General features: G+C 33.4%; 4 protein-coding genes across 4 annotated transcripts; 2 read left to right on the forward strand and 2 right to left on the reverse strand.

Annotated features, from left to right (window-relative positions):
* Nucleotides 1-375: 375 nt before the first annotated feature.
* LOC130809040 (mitochondrial outer membrane protein porin of 36 kDa-like) lies at nt 376-3,469 on the reverse strand. Its single transcript, XM_057674643.1, has 6 exons — nt 3,258-3,469; nt 3,062-3,129; nt 2,086-2,196; nt 1,875-1,961; nt 1,572-1,780; nt 376-991 (listed from the first exon to the last, which is right to left on the reverse strand). Exons 1-6 carry the CDS (start codon nt 3,304-3,306, stop codon nt 685-687), a joined length of 831 nt encoding a protein of 276 aa, XP_057530626.1. The 5' UTR covers nt 3,307-3,469; the 3' UTR covers nt 376-684.
* A 111-nt stretch (nt 3,470-3,580) lies between these two features.
* LOC130808555 (probable pectate lyase P56) lies at nt 3,581-6,623 on the forward strand. Its single transcript, XM_057674014.1, has 4 exons — nt 3,581-4,834; nt 5,218-5,893; nt 6,086-6,328; nt 6,405-6,623. The coding sequence occupies exons 1-4, from the start codon at nt 4,635-4,637 to the stop codon at nt 6,621-6,623; spliced, it is 1,338 nt and encodes a 445-aa protein (XP_057529997.1). The 5' UTR covers nt 3,581-4,634.
* A 229-nt stretch (nt 6,624-6,852) lies between these two features.
* LOC130809039 (uncharacterized) lies at nt 6,853-17,463 on the reverse strand. Its single transcript, XM_057674642.1, has 13 exons — nt 17,308-17,463; nt 17,158-17,219; nt 17,005-17,070; nt 13,890-13,971; nt 13,733-13,800; nt 13,543-13,644; nt 13,221-13,310; nt 11,937-12,011; nt 10,825-10,857; nt 10,624-10,710; nt 9,229-9,291; nt 7,951-8,042; nt 6,853-7,155 (listed from the first exon to the last, which is right to left on the reverse strand). The coding sequence occupies exons 1-13, from the start codon at nt 17,360-17,362 to the stop codon at nt 7,125-7,127; spliced, it is 906 nt and encodes a 301-aa protein (XP_057530625.1). The 5' UTR covers nt 17,363-17,463; the 3' UTR covers nt 6,853-7,124.
* A 4,126-nt stretch (nt 17,464-21,589) lies between these two features.
* Nucleotides 21,590-26,021, forward strand: LOC130809041 (uncharacterized). Its single transcript, XM_057674644.1, has 8 exons — nt 21,590-21,900; nt 21,998-22,053; nt 23,324-23,486; nt 23,652-23,740; nt 23,910-24,042; nt 24,217-24,309; nt 24,927-25,029; nt 25,119-26,021. Exons 1-8 carry the CDS (start codon nt 21,727-21,729, stop codon nt 25,664-25,666), a joined length of 1,359 nt encoding a protein of 452 aa, XP_057530627.1. The 5' UTR covers nt 21,590-21,726; the 3' UTR covers nt 25,667-26,021.
* Nucleotides 26,022-26,993: the final 972 nt, after the last annotated feature.

Genomic DNA, 26,993 nt, shown 5'->3' on the forward strand with positions numbered 1-26,993 from the left:
ATTTTTTCTTTTTCGATAAAATAATCTTCATCATGAGTTTATGACTTGTATATGAGTTGAGAATTTTCTAGTCACGTGATAATTATACCATATATTGTTTTAAACAAATCCGATAATCCGATATGAATCTAATATAATATAAGTTTGTATCCGTAACTAAAATGAAAAAATGGTACATTTAAAAGTATGATTGATAATTTGGTACATAAATTTGAAATTAAATGATTATGTAGCAAACTAAAATGAAAAAATGGTAATTTTTCATAGTGACAAAAGGGTATAAAATATGCTTCTTGCACCTCAGTAAGGCTTTTATTTTTTTTCCTTCGCCACAAATTCAATATTTCAGTGTTCAATCAGTTTGTAAGACAAAAATTCAAAACAAAACCAGATTGCAATCCAGAAAGTACAACAGACAAATAAAATTGTTACTCATGAAAGAAAACCCTTCTCATGAGCAAGGTAAGATTTGTAAAATATAGTTATAGACCAAGGGATGTAAATAAAAGGTAACTGGTCGTCCAACACCAGCTAGAATTATTTTTTACAATTGACCACCAAAACGAAAGTCAACAAACCCATATGAAGGCATTACAAACAAAAAGTTCTCTAAAACTGTCTTTTGCCCCTACTTATTTTCCCATTTCATAAATCTTCACCGAACAGAAATCTTAACGACGGCTATCAAGGCTTCAAAGCCAAAGCTAATCCAACCTTAGCACTCTTTTCGATGGCACTGGTGTCTACCTCGCCAGATATGGTGATAGTAGATTTAGGACGCCATTCATGCTGGATTAGGGCACTCGCTTTCCCATAGTTGTTAACACGAGCCTTGACTGATGTCAGTGGATCCAATGCATGTTGAGTTCCAATGGTGAGTGTGTTCTCATTAGTTGAGAAGCTGTGGTTCAGCTCCGCACCAACAGCAGTATTGGTCAGTGGGCTTACAATATGATAGTATGAAACGTTCAAGGTATCCGCTTTGTCATTCCTGCAGCACCCAAAAGTCGTCACAAAACATTAATAAGTTTGAAGATTCAGCATTTCAGCCAGCATTGTCTTTTAATGAGATCAAAAAGGGACAACGACAACAATGCCAAAGCCTTAATTCCAAAAGATTGGGGACGGCTATGATCATGGGATGTGGCTAGATTTTATTGAGTTAGTTGTCATAAAAGGGAAAAGCAAAAATTACATCGACAGATTTCAAAAGTTCTTCGGGATATTACCTTCCATTTAATCCCAGCAATTAACTAACAATAAGATTACTTGGATGGACGAAATTAATGGCATTAATTTAATTGGTTTACAGGAACACATAACATTAGATAAAAGTGAATGGTGAAAGAAAATCTTTATGGACAACCACAGCACAACAATTTCTTGGTGTTAGCCAAACTCACCCCATGAAATTAAGGCTTTCACGTTGTAATTAGAGTTGTATGAGTAACATGAATAAACAATGTGAGACTATCAAAACAGAATGAAGGTAATACTCATTTCCCAAAACAACAATTATGTTTTGCTCATGGATGTAGCAAAGTGATGTGCACAACAGCAGTGTAACTTACACATTCAAAGATGCAATGAGATCAGCATTGGTAAAGCTCAGCCCAGCATTGCACTTGGTGAAATTTCCAGAAGCAGTGTCAAATGAAAGGTCAGTACCCAAAGCAAGAGTACTGCTTCCAATAACTCCAGAGAAGTTAACAATGGGGTTTGCTGTCAGACCAATGCTTGTGCTGATTCCAGCATATTCGTGCAAGTATTGGAGTTCAACCTGTTAACAAAATTCATAAAAACACTACATCAAAACCAAAAGAGACCAAGGTTCAGTTTTTCGTAAGAATACAAGATAGATGGCTAATTGTTACCTTTCCAGATCTCTGATCAGGAACACGAAAGCTGAAAATTGCCTTCAAGCCCGGTGCAGGTTCATCAATTGTAATTGTAGTGAGAAGCTATGGGGAAAACAAGAAACAACAAAGATATTTGAACATCAGGTCACCACAGAATCGAAGTTTCTAAAACTGAAAAAAGATAGTTCTCGACAGTGTGATCAATAAAGAAACATATAACACCCACATTGGAGTTAGTATCAACTTTCACATCCGTCGTAACATTCTTATTTGTAAACTTAGTACCGACATCAGCCAAAAACAAGTCTCCCTTCTTTGCCCCAGTAGAAGTGATAGCCTGCAAGATTACAAAACTGAAACTGTAAGTTCAAAATAATTCATGACATTCACAATCGAGTAACCACATAAAAAAAATAATTCAAGATTAGTATCTTGCACTCGGATGCACCTAAGAAGTAGGTGCACCCAAGTGCTGTTAAGTTCATTTTGTACTCATTTGTCAAATTCTGAAGTATTATTGTTTTCACCAATGAGCACAAAATGAATTTTGATGCACCTACCTTTAGAACACCTAGGTGCAAGCAACTATTTTCAAGCAATTAATTGTAATCAAAAACAAGCACTTGAACTTAATTCCCATTTTCAAACCTTATCTGTTAAATATAAGAATATATAGTACAATGCTCTTTAAGTTCGCACTCAGATCAAATTCATATCTCACATTGAACAAGAGGAAAAGAAATGATATTTTGCTGTACAATATCTATCAAGCAATGAAACAATCCATGTCAAGGTCTCCAGGAGAAGAGAAATAATTAAATTCAAATCGGTAACTTCATTCTAATAGCCAGTCATAGACCAAACTTAACACATCTAACCTTCTCTTGTAGATCCCATTTGACCATGCAAGCATAAGCATAAAGAATTGAAACACCATGAAAACCCAGAAATAGTAAACCAATCTTAGATTCAATCCTAAACATAAATCATTATCACCGATATCCGTCCAATGTTTCGCACATTTTGAACAGAAATTCAACACATCTAGTTTAAACTTAAAACGGTTTCAAAACCCATTAGCATCATCAGACGAAAACCAAAATAATCATCTATCATTCATTATTCTTAGATAAATCTAACAGTTTCCAGCACAAAAAACATGAAAATGCTTGAATTAATACGAACTGAATCAACAAACTTACAACTCCAGCGGAGGTGACAGTGGTAAGGGTAAACTTGTGGTCACTTTGATAATCCTTGTACAGAAGATCTAAAATCAGAAAAAAAAAAATGAATAAAAATAAATAAATAAATAAATAATCAACACACAATTAAAAATCAAACAATTGCAGAAAATGAAAAATGTCAACGCAGAACTGAAAAAAAGAAAGAAAAAACCTTTGGCCCTCTTGCCGATGTCGGAGTAAAGTCCAGGACCCTTCACCATTTCCTTCGACTAGGGTTAGGGTTATTGATATAAATTAGGGTTTCTGTCGAGGAAGAAGAACAAGAAGGGATTGGGTGTGCTGCTGATGAACACAGAAAAAAGAGGAAAAGAGAGAAAATAAGGAGGAGAATCAAAGAGTATTACGAGTCACACCTTACAGGTGTACACTTGCTGATATGTAATAAGCTCTATTTTTTTTTTTTTGATAAATTTCTTTTAAAAAAAATTGTTTTTGGGTAAAGTGCTATTCACTTAATGTGTGTTATTTAAATTTTCATTATTTTTCAAGTGGTTAAATGAAATCACACGTGAAAAAAAAAAGTGTAATATTTTTAAATTTTGATAGGAGTAAAGTTGAGTTTGTAAGCTTAACAAAAGGTAAATTTATAAAGTTAACATATCTATAATAGAAATGAGACATTTAGGGTAGTTTGATCCAATAAAAAGATGGGACACTTAGGGTAAATAGGAGGGAGTATCTAGTAATACTACCACCAATTCAATTTAGTTGTCCCATTTGATTTGGGCACAAATATTAAGGATTAGAGAGGACCACTTAAAATAGTAGACTCATATACAACATTGGGTATTTTTAATATTAAGGAAATAGGGAACTACCTATAAATATAGATCTTAAAATAGAAATGAGACAAGTAAGATAAACTTACCCAATAAGAAAATTGAACAAGTAAAAAGAATCGGAGGGAGATTAATAATATTTAATTAATTTCTAATCTAAAATGTTTAATTAATTTCATATCTAAAAAAACATTTAATTCAATTCTTATCTAAAAAAATATTTAAAATATTGATAATCATATGGTTGAGGATTTTTCATTTTCATAGTGACAAAGTTTTGATTCTCACTAGCTTCTATTAATTATTAATTCCTATTTTGTATCGTTAAAAAAATTAGTTAATTCTCTTGTTAAGTAAAATTAATTGATATCACACATTAAACATATTATTGATTGAAGAAATAAATCAATTGGAATTTGGAATACCTCCTAAAAAAATTTAATCATAAATAAAATAAATTATTTCCTAATAAAAAGAGCCTAATTAACTAATGGTAGTTTTTTCCTTGTGCCACCAAAAGAAAGCTGTAAAATACTCCACACCCTTCATTAAAATTGCAAACAAGTTGTAAATTTATATCTAATTAAAGATACAGGGAATAAGAGCACATCATGGATTGTCAAATGTTGATATGGGTTTCATATAAATGCAAAACTTCTATCAGTTTCATTACAAATTAACCATTACTATTAAAAAAATATAAATAAAGTTAATTGTATTGGTTAATTTAATTTTAACCTGGAGAAAACATGGAGAAACAATCAAATTTGTTTCTCTTTTTGTGTTCTTTAGGAATTTTCTTCGTCTTAACTTGGGCACAAGATTCTACTCATCAAGAATCCGAGAGGTATTGGAAATTACGTGAGCAAGAAGCCAAAAAGAGAAATAGAGAAGCTTACCGTCCTTATCCTTACAATGTCACCAACCACCTCAATCATCGAGCTCGAATGTGAGTTAACTTTTTGTTTCTTTTAGGTTCATAAATGTCGATTGTGATAGAATAGATATGTTGTAAAAATGTTATTTAACAATACATTTATTATTTCGGATAGATGGTATTAATGTTTAAATTTTTGTTTTTAAGCTCCCATATGTTGTCCATAAGAATATTATTGTAGTTATTGAGAACTATGAGCTAGTTGAGTGATCAAGGGCTATTCTTTTCACCATAGTAATAACGGTTTGAATATCAATCACCTATATGAAGGATTAATTCTCTCTCCTTCTTATCCATAGAGATTCTCTAGCCTACCATCTTATAAAAAAATAGATAAAAGTAAAATACTAGTATATGTTCAGGATACATTAGCTAAAGGTGATTGTTTGTTGTAGGTTACAAACTAGGTTGGAAAAGAATGAAGTGAGAACAAACAGCACAAGAAGGGAATTGGCAAAGAGGTTCAGAAAAGGTTGCATGTACACAAACCCTATAGACGAATGTTGGAGGTGCAAACCTGATTGGGAAAAAAAGAGAAGAGTGCTAGCCAAGTGCGCTTTAGGGTTTGGAAAGGGAACCATCGGAGGCAAGCTAGGGCGCATGTATTTAGTAACAGACTCTTCAGACAATGATATGGTTAACCCTAAACCTGGAACTCTGCGCCATGCAGTCATACAAAAAATACCTCTATGGATTGTCTTTGCTAGGTCCATGTCAATTAGGCTCAATCAAGAGCTTATAATGACGAGCAATAAGACCATTGATGGTCGAGGTGCATTCGTGACAATCAAAGACGGAGCTGGTATCACGATTCAATTTGTAGAGAATGTAATAATCCATGGGATTAGATTTAGGAACATTGTTCCTGGGAGCGGAGGAATGATTAGAGATTCAGTTGATCATTATGGTTTTAGGACCGAAAGCGATGGAGATGCCATTTCTATATTTGCATCAAATCATGTTTGGATAGATCATTGTTCTTTTTCTAAAGCGGCTGATGGGATTATCGATATCATTAAAGGATCCACTGCCATTACAATTTCCAATTGCCATATAACTCATCACGATAAGGTATAAGTCTTCATTCGCTCGTCAATCTTAATGTTTTCCAACACTTATGTCTACTCATAAAGTTTTATAGATTAACGGTTGAAGTCTCGTAGCAAAATCCTTTGTTCGAACATTTCGAGATGATTATGACTACAAATACAAATCGTAGAAGAAACATCCAATGAGTTTATAAGAGAATTTACATGTACACAGGTATTCTTGTTTGGGGCAAACGACAAGCATTATGAAGACAGAAATATGCAAGTTACACTCGCATACAATCACTTTGGAAAAGGCTTGGTACAAAGGATGCCAAGATGTAGATGGGGATTCTTCCATGTAGTCAACAATGACTACACCCATTGGCTGATGTACGCCATCGGGGGTAGCATGAACCCAATCATCATTAGCGAGGGAAACCGATTCATCGCCCCTCCTGACCCGAGAGCCAAAGAGGTAAAACGTTACAGCATTAGTAATCTCGACAACCGAAAACATTTCCACTAACAATTTCTCCATCTCCCAAACGCAGGTTACACACAGACAGAATCCCGCGTCTGCATGGGACAGTGGAACATGGATCTCGAACAAGGATATGCTAATAAATGGAGCAACCTTCCAAACGTCAGCCTCTACTAATCTTGGCAACATTGACAAAACTAAGATGATGCGTCCAATGCCTGGTACATTTGCTGGCCGTGCTGTGAAGTACGCCGGACTATTGAAGTGTAGTACTCGAGTTCCGTGTTGACATCAGTGGTGTATCCAGAGTTGCAGTAGGAAAAGACTTCTTTTTCTTTTGTTTGTCGTAATTGTTTATACTTTAGATTATGTTAATATTACTTCTATTTAACTGCTTATACAGTTCATGTCAGTTTTGAAAAACTCGTACTGTTAAAATAAAACTTGATAAGGGGAGAAATGGAAGACAGAACTAGAAACGATACACCAAAAACAAAAAGAATCGAATAGAAAAAATATAGGGTTTTTCAATTCTTTAGATTCTGCAATTACAGAACGATAACAGCAGGAAAATAAACTGAAACTATGTATGTAGACAAAATGTGCAGTCTTAGATCTTGAAGCTCAAGATGTAAATCATTAATTTTAATTACATAGAGAGTAAAACTAAAATAAAAGAAAAAAGTAATCACCATGGTTTTTGTATTACTGTATGTCGTAACAAAGTTTATTCGCCACTAAAAATTCCTCCTCTCACAGCGACTAGGAAAATCCAGGCAAACCAACTCGTTTAGACCATCGAAACTTTGGTTGACGTAGACCTGAATTAGAACATTGAAGAGGATTCATCAATAGATAAGGTAAAAGCAGAAATATGCAAATTTGACAGTATCAATGGTTTCAAGAATCAAATCACATTGCAAGGGTAATTTCACATTGTTTTGACAATTGATAACTTTACTGGAACGAGTAATTTCATCGACTAGCAGAATTATGTTAATGTGAAATATTTTAAGGCAATATAAAGACTAAATGCATAGCGCTTTTTTAAGTTATTCATCTTCTTAGAGTTGTATACTTGTCACCCAACAGACCAAGTACACGCAAAAAAACCCGAAGATAGCATGAATCAAAGAGCTCTCTTATAACCAAAAAAGTAGTCTAATTTGTTTAAGAAAGCAGTATTATAGTAAAACAACAAACGCTGAATTCACGTTATGAAACGACTGATAAATTCGGGTTTATAAATTACAGCCAAATAACAGAATATTGTATTCATATATTTTGTATCAAGAAGAATCAACTTAAAAGACTTAATAGTTTGGATCGGGAGTATAAAGGGATAAAATGAACTAGGAGTATAGAACATAATCAGCAGTGAAAAATTTAGAAATGAACACTCATCTTCAAAAGAAAGACCGTCTGTTTCAGGACATCCATAAGTTTGTTTTGAGCAAGATTTTTGTTATATTAATGAAATAAATAAAAAAAGGCCAACGAAAACAGAACACATGCACGGATTTATAGCACATCCGTACATGTTTTTCTTCCTTCAGCATCATTTTATTTACTATCATCTTTTATTAGTTGATACGAGGCAAATAAATTATTCAAACCTCATCAGATTTTTTGTTAGTTGGTCATTCAGCTCAAAGTCACCATCTTTCATCGGCTGAATATTTGTTGTCTCTACAATATCCATAAGGCCCTGAAAATCATGAGGTCAACGGAAGAAAAATGTCAACAATAGTCTCCTTGAACAGATTCCATTTTACTTTTTAAACAACAAATAAAGAAATAGACCACAACAGCAAACCCAGCAAACATATTAAACAAAATAAGTGTAATTTCTTTACCAAGAGGGTGTGATGTATTGGAAGGAACTGCACTATCTATAACTTGCCACCTGATGACACATAATGAACCATTCCTACTATCTAGCCCAAAGTTCTGCAAACCCCCCAAGCAAACAAAAGGGAAACAAATTCACATTTTGATCTCACAATATCAGCGCTGAGAAATAGATATATTAACAAAACCAGAAGTTCTTATGAGACAGATCTTATTATCCACGCTCAATGCCTAATTGCCTACTTGTAGGAGGACTATCAGCCATACTCGGCGAGGAGGCATCTAACTCCAATCCTTTACGTATTTATTATATTTTATTAAAAGTTAATTATATTCCCTCCTATCCTACTTGTCCCATTTGAAATCGACATTATTCATCAATCACTCTTAGTTTTATTTTAACCAAAAAGTTGAAATATAGTCAAGTAGGATGTTGTTTGATTCATCTTAATGTAAATTTTATTAATATTATTTTTTTATAGTTTTTTTTACCACAATATTTTATAGTCTTAAAATGAGCACAAGTAGAGATACTAAGGATTAAATTAGTGCATTGGCAAACATGTTATCACAAATGGGACAAATAGTAAGGATCGGATCCTACACGTAAACCGAGGGGAAATTGCAAAAACTACTATAATCAGCATAAGTCGCATGAAAATGGGCACAGAAACAGGTACGGGAAATTGCAGGCAGGGACAAAACAGGTACGGGATACCGTAAAAGTACAACTCAGAAGCTCTACCCATCCCCTCCATAACCATAAGGCCATAACCGACACAGTTACCACAATTCAAGAGCCGTGTTCATGCTTTGTAGTACTTTACAAGAAAGCATTATACTTCAGCCATTTAAAAGATAAGCTAGATACAGTTATCACGTCCACTTAAGCATTGCATAGGGTGGTAATTAATTACAAAATCAGTAATCCAACACAATTTGAGGTTATATAATACCGGAAAAGCTTACAAGTAACCAAGAAAGTGAGAAGGACTAAAAAATAAAGAAATATATTTCCTTATTAATGTAAGACAAAGAAAAACCTGGAGGCCAATAGTATCTGAACACAATAGCTGAGCACGAGGTTTACCATGAGCTTTGAGATCCTGAGAGACATCAATCAAGTAGAATGTCAAACAAACTATTTTCACACTGCCCGATATATATGTAATGATTACAAAGGAAGCTAGTAAACATGTTTGAGGAGACTTGCAATGACCTGATATTTGGTTTTACATAGGGGTAATTTTGGTAATTGTCATGTAGGGAAGACTTGGGGAATAAGTTAGAATTAAGAGGTAGCTTATCATAAATAAGGGGGATAAGGGAATTATTATAATCATGAAAATTGTAAACACTGTGAGTGAGTTTTATGCTCAAAGGAAGATCTCAAGCATCTCAAATAGCTTAATTTATCTTTTATTGTTTTACTTTTTAGGGTTGTAATCTTTGTTCATCCATTTTATGATATAATTTCACTTTTGTTCTTTAATTATTTTATTTCTACTTTACTATTTTAGTTCAATTGGTCAGTTCATAGCAGACTTGGGGTGGGCCATTCCATCCAACTTTTGAGAAGAGGCCCAATCTCGTATTTAATGGTCGGCGGGGCGATAGACTTCGCTTCTACGACTGCCTTCCCGGCCGTTGCAAAGATGAGCGAGAATGGTAAAGAGTGATATCTGATATGTCGTTGCGCGGGGATGCGATTCGCCAAGGTAAAGGTACCCGGACCCACTAAATTAGGAATCAAAAGATCTTTCCTTAGTCTTGCAACTCAGGGAGTAAACAATCTCACTCTGTCAAGTGAGTAAGTTAACTACCTTCGAAAGTTTCTTTTTTTTCTTTTTTTTTTAGTGACTTCGAATCAACAGGCCTCCCCCTTTTTTCTCATTTTGTTTAAAGCGGGCCAAATAAAGAATGAAATGCAGAAATAGGGAAAGGTACTAGAAAGATTTTTTGGTTTAAGGGCTGCTCGCTCTACAGAAGTACCAAAGGCTTTAGAGGCTTTACACCTCTTACACAACCTAAAAAAAGCTTTCAGCAGGTCCAAATCATGAATTTAAACAGTTTTCAAGTTCAAAATGGCATTTCAGTTCAGAACCCGCACCACATAAACTTTTTAAATGTAAAACTGAAACAATAACTTCCGCAAAGACAAGATGATCAGTTATTAGACACTAATCACACAAACCACAAAACCATAGAAGATCCTGCCTGATTACTCATTCACACTAAAGCATGAAATTTAGCAGTTCCAAGTCCTTGAGTCACAAGGAATAGAAGGTTACAAACAACATTCTAAAGTGGATGCTGACAGAGACAGCTTGACAGGAAAGTTAAATCAAGATAATTCAGTTTGTTAAGCAGGCAAAATGCGAATGTACAAACTCTAGAGAACTATATACCAGGAAACAAGGCAAACCAACTATTCTTACCTTCACATATTGAGAAAGTTCAGGCACCTTTGCAGTCTTCCCATCAACAAATTGGCACAAATAGTCCACACCCATAAGTGTAAGGGTCTGTCAAAATGCAAAAGCTAGTCAGCATCAATGAAGACACATGAAACAGAAAATGTTGTCAAGATTGCTCTACAAAAAATTGCTGAAGCTTAAATTCAAGGATAGGCATTGTACCTGCTTATCTTCAAATGAACACATCTTCTCGTCCTGCCATATGAAGACAAAACAAAAAGATTAAAGCGAACGTCTCATTATTAATAAGTTTATAGAGAAATAATTATAACGATTCTATCATGCAGGCCTTAGCTTGTTTAATGGAAGGAACATAATGCCCTCAAATATACTATTACTGGAGATATTTCAATTTTCATAAAACCTAATTTTCTTTTTTTGGAACTAAACTAGATGTCCAAAACTTAAAAGTTGGACTTTCCAGACCCTTGCTCAGTCAATAGGATGAGATTGACTTATTTATTAGGACTCTATTATGAGATACATGATGTCTGTTGGAGCTCTCTAATTTTATTGGAGTGTATGTCACTAGGGATAAGGACACAAGCACAATGGAAAAACTACAGATACATAACATACAAGTTTAAAACTTCTGAATTGTTGGATGTATGTACCAAAAGAAAAGAATATTAATAAAAGAAAGGAATAATGAACTAAAATGTTTAGAACTGATTTCAATAAAAAAAAAAAAAAAGAAAGTCAAAATTTTACATCCTAGGCTTTCCTTGGATTTGAATTGTTTCATTTTGATTCTTTAAAAGATGGAGACTTTCCAGGGATTCTTGTACCATCAATCCAATGAAAAAGATAGGTAAAGGAGAAAGACTGGTCACAGCTTCACAGTTGACACGTTGTATCATGCAAAACACTATGAAACTTTCAACATTAGCTATTGTAGATATTCTCCTACTCTTTCTAACAACCAATTATCAATACTATCCTTATAATTTGGCGGGAAAATAATTTTTGGCATTGCAACATGTGGCACATAAAGGTTTCGCTTTAGTATATTAGTAATAATATTGATAACATATAAAAATTTGCTTTGCAATAGATCCCCAAAGTAATATTTTAAGAATTTTTAATGATAGGGTAAGGGAATAATAAACAGTGGTTTGACCTATATGACCACCAAAACGAGAAGAAGGCTTGATTATATGTATAGTCATATTTTCAAAACTCATCTTATAGTAAAAGGATCCAGGCCAAAATACAGACATAGCAACTCGATCAAAATCACAAATCAAGATAAAGAACTTTATTGATGGGCTCACCAAACTAAAAACAGTGTTCCTCAAGACATTCAATTCACTAGTAACCTTGTCAATATCTCCACGAGTATCATGGACCTGATTCAAAGTCATCAAAGGTTAGAACAATTACAAATATACTTATCGATGCAACAGCAAACAATCTCATATTATTACCAATTTTGTAAAACCTACGCTACAGAATGAACCAGTAAAGTGCATTATTCAAATAATACTAAATTCTCCCTCAACCCTAAAGAAATAACCCCAAGTACTAATATGGGCTGAAAATCAAGAAAAATGAGTGAAAGTGTTAAAAAGGTATATATACGAAAAAAGTGGAGAAATGTGTGGATGGGATGAAAAAGTAAGTTAAATGTGTGGATGAGAATTAAAAGAAAGAATGTGAGTTATGGCCAAAAATAGAAATGAAGCAAATTTAACAGGACAGACTAAAAAGGAAAACGAGGCTAATTCTTGGGACAGAGGGAGTAATCGTCATACCAATTTAACTAACATAACAGAAAATAATAAATTTCAAACAAAGATAAGTGAATTCAGGACCAAAATTCAGGTACGTTAAGATGAGATATTTGATCATTTATGCAAAATAAAGAGGTCAAGCCACTAGACTTATTTAAAGGCTGACTTACTGACTAGTTAAACTCAGCGAAGCTTTTCACCCAGCTCAATGAGAAATACATCAAACGTTTACCCTTTCCTTACTTCAGAGAGGGCATGCAAAAAATTTTGAAGCATACCACCTCAAATTCATCCGCAATCATAGTGCAAAATCATAAACATGCTCGTGTTCGTGGTAATGGTCGCAAAATCACTTCCATGGTAAATTTGAATGAACCACTGACTAAAATGCGGTCGTGGTAACCTAGAAAACCTTTACAATGTGATTGTGAAGCAGTTATGTGACAGATTTTTTGCACTATGGCTGCAATAGTCTACTTCCACTACTGGTCAAAGGATTTCAAGGCTCCTTAGCAGCATAATCCAAGGTGTTGAATATATTAATAAGCACATTGAGCCAAGCCAAGGAAGTGGAGGTATACACCACACAAAAAAGGACAAAGAAGCTGACGGCCACTCACAAAACTATGACAGTTGAAATGATAATGAATTTCCACCACACACCAATGAGTTGGTACAGACATTCATAAATGATCTTTCTCGTAGAGCAACTGACCAATTATTTAACAAGAGTACAAGGCACAAAAAAGGAAACTTCAATAGAATGGAAAAACAAAAGGGTCAACAAAAAAACTCAGAAGTTAAATGGTAGAATTCAAAGGGCACCTCTTTCATGATTAACTTTGACATCTCCCTCTGATCATCAATTTTCCCATCCAGGTTCTCAATCCTCTGAGTCAAGTGTATCTTTACTTTCTACACAAAGTAAAATGAAAAGAGCAAATATGAGAAATACAACACAACACATAACACAGCAAAGGAAGTTCTCAAAGAGAAATAGACATATCAGTTAATGGAAACTACATGATCTGAACTAATTATTAAAGACAATAAACCACATACATCAAAGGTTGTAGTGCTTGTATGATTAGGAGAAACTTCTCTTATCAATGTGCACAAGTAAAGCATAGAAAAAATTGCAACTTACAGATAGTCTGTCTTTAATGTTATCCAAATTTGTCGTCAAATTTGCCACTGCTGTTGCCATGTTACGCTTGGTGACATACATTAAATCAGAGAGAGAAAGACCCTGACATTTTCAATGCAAGGGTGTGAGAGTTTGATCAATTTCTGCAAGAAAAAACACAATATTGACAAAGTTTGGTAACTGCAATTACCTTCCACCACATATACCCATAGGCCACAGCGCCCAAGGTTGCAGCCGGAAGAATAAGAGATGAAGCATCTGTCCAAATCACCAAATCAACAAAATGCAAACCCAAGCGCACTAATAACACTATAAAAGAAACTAGTACTAAGTTTGACTTGACATACCAGCTCCACCGGATCTTCCATTCACCACTGTAATTTGTCGTGATGATGCTAGTTGCCGAACCTCTTGTGCCAACCAGCGTACCTGTATCGCTCTGTGTAAGAATTCTTTTTATAAAGAACATAAATATATTCACTGCAAACCTTTGGAAATCAACATAAGAGGTAGGCCTCATTTGTTGTGGTAAGTATATGCTTGTTTGGGTGCATTGAGGGGTGAGAAAGAAATATCCCCACATCCTATGTTTATTTCCTAGACAAAAACTCTTTTTTGTTATTCTACATTTAAATGGCGTATAATCAGTGGCGGATCTAGAGTTTAAAATCCCAGGGGCACCAACAAATGGACAAAATTTTAAGAAAATTTTTCAGCAAAACACCATATTGCCTCCCAGAGTTACTCGATGATCTCTACAGCATTTGCAACAATACATAATCTATTCTTAACTCAAAGAACAACAATACAACATCACTTAAATCATTATCTTCATGTAAGGATGAGTCAAATTCCTGACCTACTGAAACCTTTGCTAACAAATGACTACACAATCATTCCTTAGAGATCTAACACCTTATCTAAAACTTTACCAAACAAATGATACGGCTAGTATTCAAAGTGCTTGGATAGTATTAGGTCCACAATCATTCATCTGGGGCTTTTTAATTAAGAAAAGAAAAATATGAGTTAACCTCATTAAAATTAAACAAGGAAATATGCCTCACACTGATATGGGTAATTATCAATTCGAGAAGGACTCAAAATCAAAACAAGAACAATTACATTTTAACATCCAAAACCATAACAATTATCAATTTGAAAAGAAGGAATCAAAATCAAAACCCTAGCTACTGGGAATTAGGGATTTCAAATATCAAAATAATACCTAAAATTAAAGTGAAGGTGGGTTGGTGGTCTTCACGGTAGCAGGTGCAGCAGTGTGGGTCGTCTTACGACTGGAGAGATATGCCGGCGAGGGGTGGGTGATGACATAGTGAGGGTCAATTGTCGTTCGCCATTCAGTCGTGGTGGGTGGGGTGGGTTTGGTTCTGAAGTAAAACACAGAGATGATGAGAGTCGGGCGGGAGAGTAGTGAATATTGAAGGATAGCAAATGTAATTCATTTTTTTTATTTTTTTTAAAAGTGCATAGGGGCACGTGCCACCCCATGCCCTATAGTAAATCCGCCACTGGGTATAATATATTATTCCACTTCTGTAGCAACTTTAAAAGTGATCTTTGTAAGCCATTGGGGACAAAACATATCGGGTTAAAGTTGCTAGCTTTCGCCCCCAAATGTTCAAGGATGAGTGTAACCAACCAAATAACATACCAGTGTGTATCAATAATTCATATAAATTTCTTCAGGTTGAACTTATTGGAATAAGGAGCATGATCTTAGCCTAAAATAGTCATTAATCCTTAACTTCACGTGAATTTAGCAAGAGAGGTAAAGAGAATTAAAGCTCTAAAAATTATAAAGTTTTCAAAATATGTTGATGATATGAAGAACATGAACATTTAGTCCTTAGTCAGAACTACGTTTCCAATTAGCCCACCATGGAACTTTGGAATGAATTTTTTCAAACTTTACATAATGATACATGGCCAGTTAGCCTTTTTGTGAATCCCGATCTCAGGCGCACTTTCTAAATCTAAGCACAGTACAAATCTTTCTTTTGCTAGTTTATGTTACAAGCCTATAATTTCCACAATAACTCACATCCTAAGTTTGAAAAGCAAGCATTAATAATGAACTCTAAAAAAATTAATTTTTCTCAGTCTAAAGGCGCGCTTTATTGCAAATTTGGATTGTATGTGCTTTTCATTTTGGACCTAACATTTTTTCAATATAATTGCATACAACAATAAGACGGGAAAATAGATGTTGCCTTTTATCTAATATTTTGTTTTCCTCTTTTAATTTTGTATCTTCTTTCTTCAAACATCTTCATTTATTTATTATCTTTTTGATTTCTTTGTTTAATTATCTCCTCTTCATTGATGACTGTGTGATAACAATCAAATGCTTAAAGATGTGGTTTAAGCTTGGCAAGTTGTTTAAGCCATCTATTATGAAAATGTTTGATAAAAATTAATTCTTAGTTGATTGCTCATTACACATGGTTAAAAGTCATTTTCCAAAAAAACAAATTAGTTGTTTGAGCATTCAAAAGGCCAACAAAAAAGCTAGAGAAAAACCCATTACCAAACACCCCTATATTTGTGTCTTAACAAAACACTAACTAATGTTTTAGAACTTTTATGCATTTTTAATACGAGTGTCATATTGTTTTTAGTATTAAGTATGTTTTTGAATTATTTTATAAGCTAAAAAATGTGCCTAGTCTACAAAAAGATCACATTCGCATTACACCTTGCACCTAGGTAGCACCACGTTTGTGCACCTCAATGTGCCTTTTGCTTTTGAAAACAGTAATTCACATTCCATTAAGATGCACAAGTGCAGAATTTAGTCTCAGAAATCTGATCTTAGGTATCTAAACTTCGAACTCTACTACATTAAGTAACCCATTTTCCCAATAAAATAAACACACTGCTAATAGTTATACACTTACAACGATAACTTCTACAATCAAGTAAAATACTCAAGCTAATAAAACGTAGCTAATGTTTTCATAGTAACAAAGGGCATCAAATAGTTCTAACGCCAGACTAGTCAAGACAAAATCCCCAAACTCAATGAGCATAGTATTTATTCTACCAATAAACCTATTTAAAAGTTCAAATCCAAAAAAAGTTTACATATAGATAGCTAATTGCAGACAAAACTAAGAAAAAACTGCTCAATTAGGTTCTCCAAAATCAACTTACATAAAATTTCGTTACCCAATTCACAAATCACAATGCAAATCATCTGTAAAATCAACCCAAATCTCAGCAAAGCAACCCTCAACCTCTATCCTCGGCAGTCAGCATCATATCAGATGAGTTTTCAACAAACAAAATTAACGGAACCCCTTAAAAAATTGGAGTAATAAACAATTTCAAGCTCCAAACTTTCTGTGATTAGTCTAATCCCATCCAAAAATCAAGTGCCCCAACAAAAATTACCACACGTAGTAGAACGATGATAATTAAATAATTAAATAAACGAACCTGTGCAGCGATAGGATCAGAGTCAGCAGTAGAATCACCAGACTTCTCCAAACCCTTTACTAACGCCTTTAAAAAAATTCAAAAATTCTTGGTTACTCTAAATCAAGCCCCACAAAACATAATTACAATTGTATCACGAATTGCGTCAAGTACCTGAAGCTCGCCAATAAGGTCGGATAATTTTCCATTGTTAAGAAGAACAGTTCCTGTATAACCTGCAAATTTGACAACGAGTGAGATCACAAACAAAAATCTTGGAAAAAATAATTGAAAGGATGATTTAGATAAACACAAAAGGCGAACCAGCTCCGACTAAGAAGATGATTCTAGATAAGCCAATTCCAGTTTGCATCGCCATTGATGACGAAGTAGTTGAGATGAACCCTAATTTTGAAGTCGTCTCGTAATTCGGAAGAAGAGGGTTAATCTCCTTTTACGCTTTCGTTATTTGCTGTTCAAGTCTAATATTTATAGCTGTACTGTCTGTTTGCGACATGACGTCGTATGTTTTCTTTTTCTTTTTCTTTTTCTTTTTTTTTATGAGTGACTATATGAGATGGTGCACATAAATTTGTCTTATGCTATTGCTCACTTGAATCTTAAATGTTTATTTATATAAGAAATATTTACTTCAAAATTAACATTAGACATTGAAAATTAAGATTAACATATTTATCATCAATAAATTTTAATTTTATTCAATACTGTTAACATAGTTGTTAATTATTCCCTTCATTTTCATATGTCTTTTCAAATAAACTTTATGAATTTATTGTTAAACTTTGATTATAATTTCTCATCAATCTGTTTGAAAAAACATATTCATGGAGAAAATATATACTTTCTAAATATAAACTATTCTGAATTTTAAAAATTTACAATTAAAAATTAGGAAAAGTTGTCATAAACAACCTAGAAAAATTTTACTTTTGCCAAAAATTAGCTGGAACATTTTTTTGTCAAAAACCAATTACAAAATTTATTTATTTTGTCAAAGAGTACCTATTAACTGTAACGGTTAAACATCTGTTAGTAAATCAATTGTTGTTTGATTCCTTATTTTGGGATGTATATTTCTCCAAATCCTTTAACATTCCACAAATTAGTGATTTAAAAGAGTTCAACATTTATTCACTGCTTGTCCATGAAATCCTCATTGCACATAGACCACCACAAAGACATAAATCTCCACTCTAATTACCTGACGCCATTTGATACAAATGAGGTAAGTAGATGACAATTTACAACATATATGAAGAATGACAAATATCAAAGCTTGATCACATGATTTTAACATGGAAGAAAAAGGAAGAACATGTAGAAGAACATGTTCTTTCAATATTAAGGTTTCTGTTTGCATGGAAAGATTGAAATTGGAATGGGATTTATTGAAATTGGATGGAAATCGTTGATAGCTAGTGTTTGAAAAAAAAAATAAAGGTAGATTTAGAAAAAAAATGTTATAAGTAATTTATGACAAAAGTGAGATTTTTCTAACCAGATAGTTTCTTATAATTATTTCTTAAAACTATTCAACTTTTAAATTTATATTAAGATCTATAAAAAAATTAAATAGATAAATTAAATGAAAACAGAGAAAGTTAAAAATGAACTAAATTTGGTTGGTTTAACAACATAATATAGTATGTGACTTGTGCGATAGTAATTAACAAGTCCATAAAACTAGAAAAAGGTTGCTGATGATTGTTTATTCATTTTAGTTTAAAAGCATTTTTGTTCACTGTTCTAAAGCATATCTGAATCAATTAATGTTTGATAAATTAGTTTTGAATTAGTTTATTGCTAACAAGCTGTTTGGCAAAATCAGCTGATTAAATTAGTTAATAAAATCAGCTACTGTAATCAGCTATTGTCTATTAGTCGTTTGTCAAACACCTATTTGTCATGTAAACACCATTTATAAAATAAAGGAGAAAAATGATTAATTTCTTCTTTAAATTAACCGGATCAACATCTAAATTACACGTGTTTGTTTTAGTGAATGAGAATGTATGTGACTTGTGGTATAATTAGATGAATTTTGTTATTCTGACTAGTATAAGTTGTGTTCATTTTGATTTATGGATCCTAACTTTACCCGGTAGGATCCAACTCTAATTTAAGGGTATAGGTCTATTTTTTAGTCTCTATTGGTCCAAGTCTGATAGAAAATGTAAGGGTTTAAGCTCAAATCTCACTCATTCAACTGGTCATTCAATGGAAAATTTACTCTATTTATCCTTAACATTTTGAAACAATGTATTTTAATTGATTTGCCTCATTTCAATAATTATTAATATCAAGTTTTTATATATCTTTTATTATGTATAATTAAAATACTAAGGATTGAGTGCATTGGATATTATAAAAAAAAAAAAAAGGAAAACTTCATATGGTAGCAACGTGATTGAGGAAACACAAGTTGTAGCTTTTTTAAAAGTTTTTTTTTTCACACATTAGCAACATGTTTACGCATTTATTAACTCACATAGCCTTATTGCTCTAATTCTTACAATTTGCCGTTAAATTGACAATTTTGTCCTTACTAATATAAGTATGGGAGGATGTCTTTATTAACTAACCTAATTTATATATTTTTTGCAGCAAACCAGTCATCTTCCTCTAATTTTACTCTTTTATTTTCACAAATTTCAACAACCATTCATTTCCCTCAAATTTCACCCTCAAAATTATTTACATCTAAAAGACATCTCCAACAAAAATTTCAAACAAATCCACAAAAATTCACTAACTCAAATATTAAATTTAACACAATTTTTAAATTTAATGTTTCAAACTTCACTCAACTAATTAATCTTTCTCCAAGTTACACTAAAATTTCACATCCATAAAAATCCCAAAATTATGCACATCATACTTTTCCCTTCCAAATTTCAAAACAAACCCACAAAATAATAACTTATATATAAAATATACCACAATTATTGAACATAACCCACAAAATTTAGTATAATTCAATAGCTTTTTGCTCGAAATAACACTAAAACAAAAGTAATGAGCCAAAACAGATAGAATTCTTTAAAATTCAACAGATTTTCAACTAACTGAAGATTTAAAAAAGAAAAAAAAAAGAAATGAGCTTTAAAAGGAAGAAATTGGCAATATGTTAAAACACTTTTTTAGCAAAAGGGAATGCTTGTCAATAAACAATTACCCACAAACCTTATAACAAAAAAACAAGAAATTAAAGGGTTTTTTTTGAGATAAAGAAATTAAAGGTTTTAAAAGGATTTATATTTATGTTTGTCAAGGAACCAACTCAACCAAAAGCTTAAGCTGATGGTTGAGGCCCCAGGATATGTTATATACTCTAACACGCCCCCTCACACAAGAGCCCTTTGGACTAGAAGTGTGGATGCAACACAGGCCCTCCTCATAGCTGGCACTAAATATTCCACTTTAAATGAAAGGTGGGTGGTTGAGATTCGAACCAGTGACCTCTTGTCACATTGGCTCTGATACCATGTCAAGGAACCAACTCAACCAAAAGCTTAAGCTAATGGTTGAGGCCCCAGGATATCTTATATACTCTAACAATGTTAAGGCAAGTACATTTTAAAGAGTGAGGAAGTGTGTAATGGCTTCGTAGAGAAATTGGAAAGGCTTTGTAGAGAAAGTCTTTGAAAAAATGCCTGAACGGTCAAACATTTTTTTGTAGTATATGGTTAAGGATAACTTTAGTACAAGTGTTTAATATTATTACGTGGAAAAAATTTAAAATACAGCTATAATCCGCGTTGTGTTTGAAAATAAGTATTTCATTTTAAATTATGAATTTCAATTATGAAATCATTAATGAAAAATTTGAAAATAACAAGATTTGAGTAGTCATTCTCAAATTCTCAACATTAACTACTTTAAAAACAACGGTGGAATTTCATTCAAATCTAAAATCTAAAATTTTTGATTTACCAAACAATAAATTTAAGTCAATTTTAAATTTCCAAATGAAATCATTGTTCCCAAGATGGCATAAACACACTGCTATCATATGAAATATTCCAAAAGTAAAATATAATAAAATCTTAAGAATTGAGAGAGTAAAGATTACCATGTCATCCTCATTTATTGATGTTTTATGATGGTAAAACTTTTAGTTCATTTGATTTTAATTGATTCAACTGTTTTTTACCGATTAAATCAGTTTTTACTTATTAAAACTCATTTTTACATATTATAAATAATTTTTAGATATTATAAGGTCATATTTAATTCAACTGATTTTTACTGATTCAATTGATATCTACTAATTTAAATTGATTTTTACTAGTTGTAATTGATTTTTGTTGATTGATACTAATTTTTACTAATTGTTATTGATTTTTACTCATTCAAACCGATTGAAATTGATATTTAATTATAAATTATAAGTGAATTCTACTAATTAAAACTTATTTTTACTAATTACATTAATTTTTACTTATTACAAGTACTAATTTTAACTGATTAAAATATTTTTACTGACTAAAATTTATTTTACTGATTATTAAAATTTATTTTTACTAATTAAATATGTTTCTAAGGTGAAATAAATAAGACTTCATTAAAAAAAAAACTAGGTAGGTTGTAGCCTTGTACGCAACGGTGTTCATTTCCTGTCCACTCACAAGCGGGAACTCCATGGGTCTCAACTCTCAATTCTCTCAACCCAAATGTGACGATGAACATGAGTACGTGATTGCTCTTCCAATGTCATGAAAGATGTGGTCAGTCTGCTCAACTTCGTACCTTCAAGTAATTATTCTATTACCTCCATGGAAGCATAGCATCAAGCTTTTCCATCATTACTCCAAATCAAACAGATTCAACCCTTTTCTTCCGTTGCGTCATTTCTCCAAAGATGATTCTTCCCCATCAATTCCGAACCAGAGCCAGGCATTGCTGTTTTTGTTTTTTGGTCTTTATTTTTCTGTAGAAATTTGTAGCTCTGTCTCTCATTTTGTTTGTGCTGTTTGTTTGATTTTTGCTGCAGATGGGATATGATCCGTCTCAGGAACTCTTTGGTCTCGATGTGGGTTTACCACCGAGGTTTGGTTACTTTTATTCCTTCAATTTCTGTATTTACATAAAAGAGTTTTGGCAATGGTGATATTTCTGTTATTATGCACTTATGTAGTTATGTGGGTTGTCGCTTATTCTCTCTACATGATTAATTTTAGGTATTTAACCTTAGATCATAAAATTGTGATTAATGGGTTGTTTGGTTTGTGGAAATCATCTTCCTTGAAAAACAGTTTTTCATGAAAATTATGTCCCAATGGAAAAAGTAAATGGTAGTCCATTTTATTTTGTTTGACTTGGTGGAAAACTCAGAGAGGGTGTTTTGTTTAGAGGGACTTAGGGGAAGAGAAAGAGAATTTATAAAAGAAACTGCTAAATCCTTGTTTGTTTACACGGGAGAAGAATAGAAAGGAGAATAAAATTTGATCAAAGTCTCTAAGAAAAATGACAATCTCAATTAAAAGTCTTAACATAAACAAACAAGGGATGAGACTTTTTTTTAGCCCCGATGTCTCATCTCAAGTCTTACAAGTTTTACAATTCCCATCCCAAACTAATGGAAGATTCTTTACCAACCAAGTTTTCTAGAAGATTGGGAAAATAATTTTCTAGGAGTATCTTTTCCTCCAAACCAAACATTCCCCTTGGGGACAGCATTTTTCTGGGTATTTCTTTCATCTAGGTCTTGTTTTCCTTCATTTCTATGAGCAATCATTAATCCTAATACTGTGTACTATTCATTTACTTCCAATATGAATATGAATATGTGATTGATGGGTTGAACTTAATTTCACTGAATTATAATTGCTTTCACTCTTAGAAAGGTGAGCACAGCAGGAGGCGTTTGTAGTGTTCCTACAATGTTGGTAGCTAAGGAATGTGAATTTGGGTACATTGATCCATTGATATGATTACTGTTGGTATCTAGTCGATGCTTCTATCTGATGCCACGCAATTTGTTTTCTTTCCCTTTTTGTGCCTTTTGGCATTGTTTATGCCAATAGTATTACCAATGATAATAATAATAGCTCAAATGTATGGGCTCACAACACATACACATGTCGTATTAGATTTTTGCTAAACATCATTTGCTCTTTTGGGGGTTGATCCTAAAACAATTTTGTAGCTGAGAATGTAATCAATTTCAAAACTTGTCTCATTTAAACTGAATGCCATGTATTTATCGGACAACAATCTATTTTCCTTGGTTCTGAACCATCTTTTGTAAAAATGCTTTTCTTGATTTGCTGTCAATTTGACTTCAGGAATTTAACAGAGTATCTAACTTTGATATCAGGGATGTGAAATCTGATGCAACTGAACCTAGATCATGGTTTGGACCCAACGGACAGTATATTAGAGAGCTTCCCTGCCCCAGTTGTCGGGGAAGGGGTTATACTCCGTGTAGTGAGTGTGGAATAGAGCGGTCTAGACATGACTGTTCACTCTGCAGTGGGAAGGTAAACTGCACTTTCTGCAGTAATTAGATGTAAATTCTTAGATAGATGGTAGTTGCTTACAGCAATTTTCTTCTGTATTGATGGTTTATTCATTATACAAAGTCTAAGTACATTTCGGATATGATACCGGATACAATTCAAGTTTTAACTGTTGTTGTGCTGTAGGGAATAATGACTTGCCGACAATGCTCGGGAGAATGTGTCATCTGGGAAGAGTCCATTGATGAAAAACCATGGGAAAAAGCACGTTCCATGTAACCCATTTGCAACTTTTCTTATAAATATCATTCAAGCATCTCTTTTTGATTACAGCCATTTACAATAAACTGCTGTTTATTTTGCTTCATTCTTTTGTATGCTGTGAGGCCTATAACTCTAATGCTCATGTATGCTTCTCGACATCATTGCTGATACAATTTTCAGTTCTCCACTCAAAGTCAAAGAAGACGATGATGTTGATAATTTAGAGTTGACGCTGGATGAAAAGAAGAAATCAAAGCGAGTTTACAGATCAACTCCTCCAGAAGTTGGGCTGAAAATCAGCCGTTCCTTGAAAGTTAGTTGCTTGTTTGAACGTTGAATTTGCTGTCTAATTGAAATAATGGAAAAGTGTTCTGTAACTTCAATAGGAGAATCTAGGAGCAGGATTAGTTCTTGTTGAATCTTTTTATTCTGCTAGTGACTTGTTTCTCATTATTTTAATCTGTTCTTTTTAGTTGAATGTCTGCAGAGTCTAAATGCAAAAACTGGATTGTTCAGCAAGAGGATGAAGATCATCCATCGTGATCCTGAACTTCATGCACAAAGAGTAGCGGCAATTAAGGTTTGTTAATGAAATCTAGAAGTATATCTATTATGCTGATATTTCGTAGATGTTAAATGTTGGAAATAAATACAAAATCGTTTTTAATGATGAGTCAAATCCGAAAATTGAGTCAAATCTTGAAATGTAGGTGAATACTGTCAAATATGTGGTCACTTGATTTCAGACTATGGAACTGAATTGAATTCGTTATAACAAATGCATCTGTACTTGCTTGTGTGGAAAGAGGGTTATGGATTTATAGGCACTATATTTTGTGGTTTTCTTGCAAATTAACATAGTAGTGCATCTCTATTTTCAAGCTCTAGTATGATTTTTATCGAGTATTGGTGCTTATAGGTAATAGGTCGTTGTATGGGTCAGAATGCTGGTTAAAGCTATCGTTGTAGGAAGATGTCGGTGGTTGAGATGCGTATGGCTAGATGAATGAGTGAATATACCCTTTAGAATAGAGTTCAAAATGAAGACTTAAGAAAAGGTCTTGGCACCGTGAAGGCGTGAATAATGTTTACTTGATTGCAAGAATTTTCGAGTATCTCTAAGAATTTGATTGTATTCAAAAATAGAACTTGCCTTTTACAATGTATTTTGTTTATGCATTTTTGGTTTGCTTGCAGAAAGCTAAAGGCACAGATGCTGCAAGGAAGCATACTTCTGAAACCCTGAAAATCTTCTTTAGCGATCCTGAGAATCGTCGAAAGAGAAGCATAGCTATGAAAGGTTGGTTTGATTATAGCAAATTGCCTAACTTGTTGAAGTTCAATGGAACAGGAACGTTACTGCTACATGTTTATTACTATAATCTGCAGGAGTAAGATTCTTCTGCAAGAATTGTGGGCAAGAAGGGCACAGGAGTAATTACTGTCCTGAACGTGGAGAAAATTCAGATAGGAGATCGAAATGTGGGTTGTGTGGAAAAAAAGGCCATAATAAAAGGACTTGTGGAAGGCCGAAAACAAGTAAACCGAAACAAAGAATACTGAGGGAATACCATTGTCGGGTGTGTGGAAAAGTCGGTCATAATCGCAGGACATGTTCTTTAAAGACTGAAGTCCAGTCGCAAAGGGCTGGTCTCGCACATAGAGACTTGGGGGAATTAAAGGGAGATGTTCGAAAGCATCTCTATCATTGCAGTGTATGCGGAGAAGTTGGGCATAATCGCAGGACTTGTTTTTTGAAGACTGAAATCCAGCCAAACAAGGTTGATCGGAGGAATAGAGATTCTCTCGAGAATGTGAAAGGACATGTTTGGAAGCATCACCGTCATTGCAGTGTATGTGGAAAAGTCGGTCATAATCGCAGAACATGTTCACTGAAGGCTCAACTCCAGTCTAAAACTGATGCTCGAAGGGTGTAGAGAATCTCTCGGGAACTCAAAGGCTATTTCGAGGACTAGAAGAAAACAGTGCACCTCCATCATTGCTCACTATGTGGAATAAGTGGCCATAATAGGAGGACTTGCTCTAATTAGAGAAGGGAATGTTTTGGTGGGAATTTACAGTTCTATAAAAAGCAAGGAAACCTTATCAATGAAAGGTTTGTGGGGTAAATGGCCAGAATCACTAATCAATGAACCTGTAATGAAAGGAAAGCATAATGTCATTAATTTCTTTGCCTTGATTTAGGGAATTACTGAATAAACCACAATGTTGAACCCTTTGTACTTGGCCATATCAAATCAAATGCACTTTAATATATATTTGTTACATTCATCTTGATGCATAGAATTTTATAATAGGAGTATTTTTACAATCTTTTATGAAATGCATTTATAGATGTTGAGCTTTGATCACATGTTTTGGAAAATCTGAAAAAAAACAAATTATAACATCAAAGGAATGAAGGGAGTATATGGAGAATTATGTGTTGTCCTAATAATTGAAGGCTAAAACATTAATTTTTTTGGGAAATTCTACATGGTAATCCTAAGGTTTTGGGTATTTCACGTGGTAACCAAAAGTTTTAAAAAATTCACGTCGTAACCCTGAGGCTTAACAAATTGTTCCATCGTGACCTTTTTGAACATAAAACGTTAGTAAACGTTAATTTCGAAGCTTTAAGGTTGTTGTACGCCTATTTATGCGACTAACCATTTCAAATGTCATCAGTTTCAATCTTCCCCCCAAAAAAACCTAACTCTACTATCTTTTGATTTGGGGAAAAAATATAATATCACTAGTGGAAAAAACCTCATTTGCTGCGTGTCATTTGCTACGGTTTTCCTTAGACGCAACATTAAATAGCAAAAAAAAAAAAATATTACAAATGCTGCGGTTTTCCTGATGCCCACAGCAAATAAGCATTATTTGCTGCGGTTTTATTAAGCCCGCAGAAAATAAGTGCTTATTAAACGAAAAAAAACCATTATTTGCTGCGGTTTTAGTAAAACCGCAGCAAATAAGTATAAAAAAAAAGCACTTATTTGCTGCGGGCTTAATAAAAAAGTAAAATCGCTACGGTTTTTTTTTTTAATACTTATTTGCTGCAGGCTTCTTAGAACCGCAACAAATGCTGCGGTTTTTTAAGAAGCCCGCAGCAAATAGTTAGTTCAAAAAATATAAAAACGCGTTTTGACGTTCAATTGCTTAAAACCCTAAAATAACTTTCTTCAAAAACGACGACGACTGTCTTCTTCTTCAAGCTCTTCAATTTCAAAAAATTTCTTCAAAAACCCACGAAAAATC

The sequence above is a fragment of the Amaranthus tricolor genome, chromosome 3 (genome assembly GCF_026212465.1).
Source record: "Amaranthus tricolor cultivar Red isolate AtriRed21 chromosome 3, ASM2621246v1, whole genome shotgun sequence".
NCBI lineage: Eukaryota > Viridiplantae > Streptophyta > Magnoliopsida > Caryophyllales > Amaranthaceae > Amaranthus > Amaranthus tricolor.

Excerpts from the sequence above, each read along its gene's own strand:
- LOC130809040 (XM_057674643.1), bottom strand. The coding sequence starts at position 3,306 with ATGGTGAAGGGTCCTGGACTTTACTCCGACATCGGCAAGAGGGCCAAA. Across the intron at positions 3,130-3,257 it reads CATCGGCAAGAGGGCCAAAG|ATCTTCTGTACAAGGATTAT; the intron begins GTTTTTTCTTTC and ends TTCTGATTTTAG. Across the intron at positions 1,962-2,085 it reads AAGTTGATACTAACTCCAAT|CTTCTCACTACAATTACAAT; the intron begins GTGGGTGTTATA and ends TTTTCCCCATAG.
- LOC130808555 (XM_057674014.1), top strand. The coding sequence starts at position 4,635 with ATGGAGAAACAATCAAATTTGTTTCTCTTTTTGTGTTCTTTAGGAATT. Across the intron at positions 5,894-6,085 it reads ATATAACTCATCACGATAAG|GTATTCTTGTTTGGGGCAAA; the intron begins GTATAAGTCTTC and ends ACATGTACACAG. Across the intron at positions 6,329-6,404 it reads CTGACCCGAGAGCCAAAGAG|GTTACACACAGACAGAATCC; the intron begins GTAAAACGTTAC and ends TCCCAAACGCAG.
- LOC130809039 (XM_057674642.1), bottom strand. The coding sequence starts at position 17,362 with ATGGCGATGCAAACTGGAATTGGCTTATCTAGAATCATCTTCTTAGTC. Across the intron at positions 13,972-17,004 it reads CTGATCCTATCGCTGCACAG|GTACGCTGGTTGGCACAAGA; the intron begins GTTCGTTTATTT and ends AGAGCGATACAG. Across the intron at positions 8,043-9,228 it reads CAGATACTATTGGCCTCCAG|GGCCTTATGGATATTGTAGA; the intron begins GTTTTTCTTTGT and ends CATGATTTTCAG.
- LOC130809041 (XM_057674644.1), top strand. The coding sequence starts at position 21,727 with ATGTGGTCAGTCTGCTCAACTTCGTACCTTCAAGTAATTATTCTATTA. Across the intron at positions 22,054-23,323 it reads GATGTGGGTTTACCACCGAG|GGATGTGAAATCTGATGCAA; the intron begins GTTTGGTTACTT and ends CTTTGATATCAG. Across the intron at positions 25,030-25,118 it reads GAGAAGCATAGCTATGAAAG|GAGTAAGATTCTTCTGCAAG; the intron begins GTTGGTTTGATT and ends TATAATCTGCAG.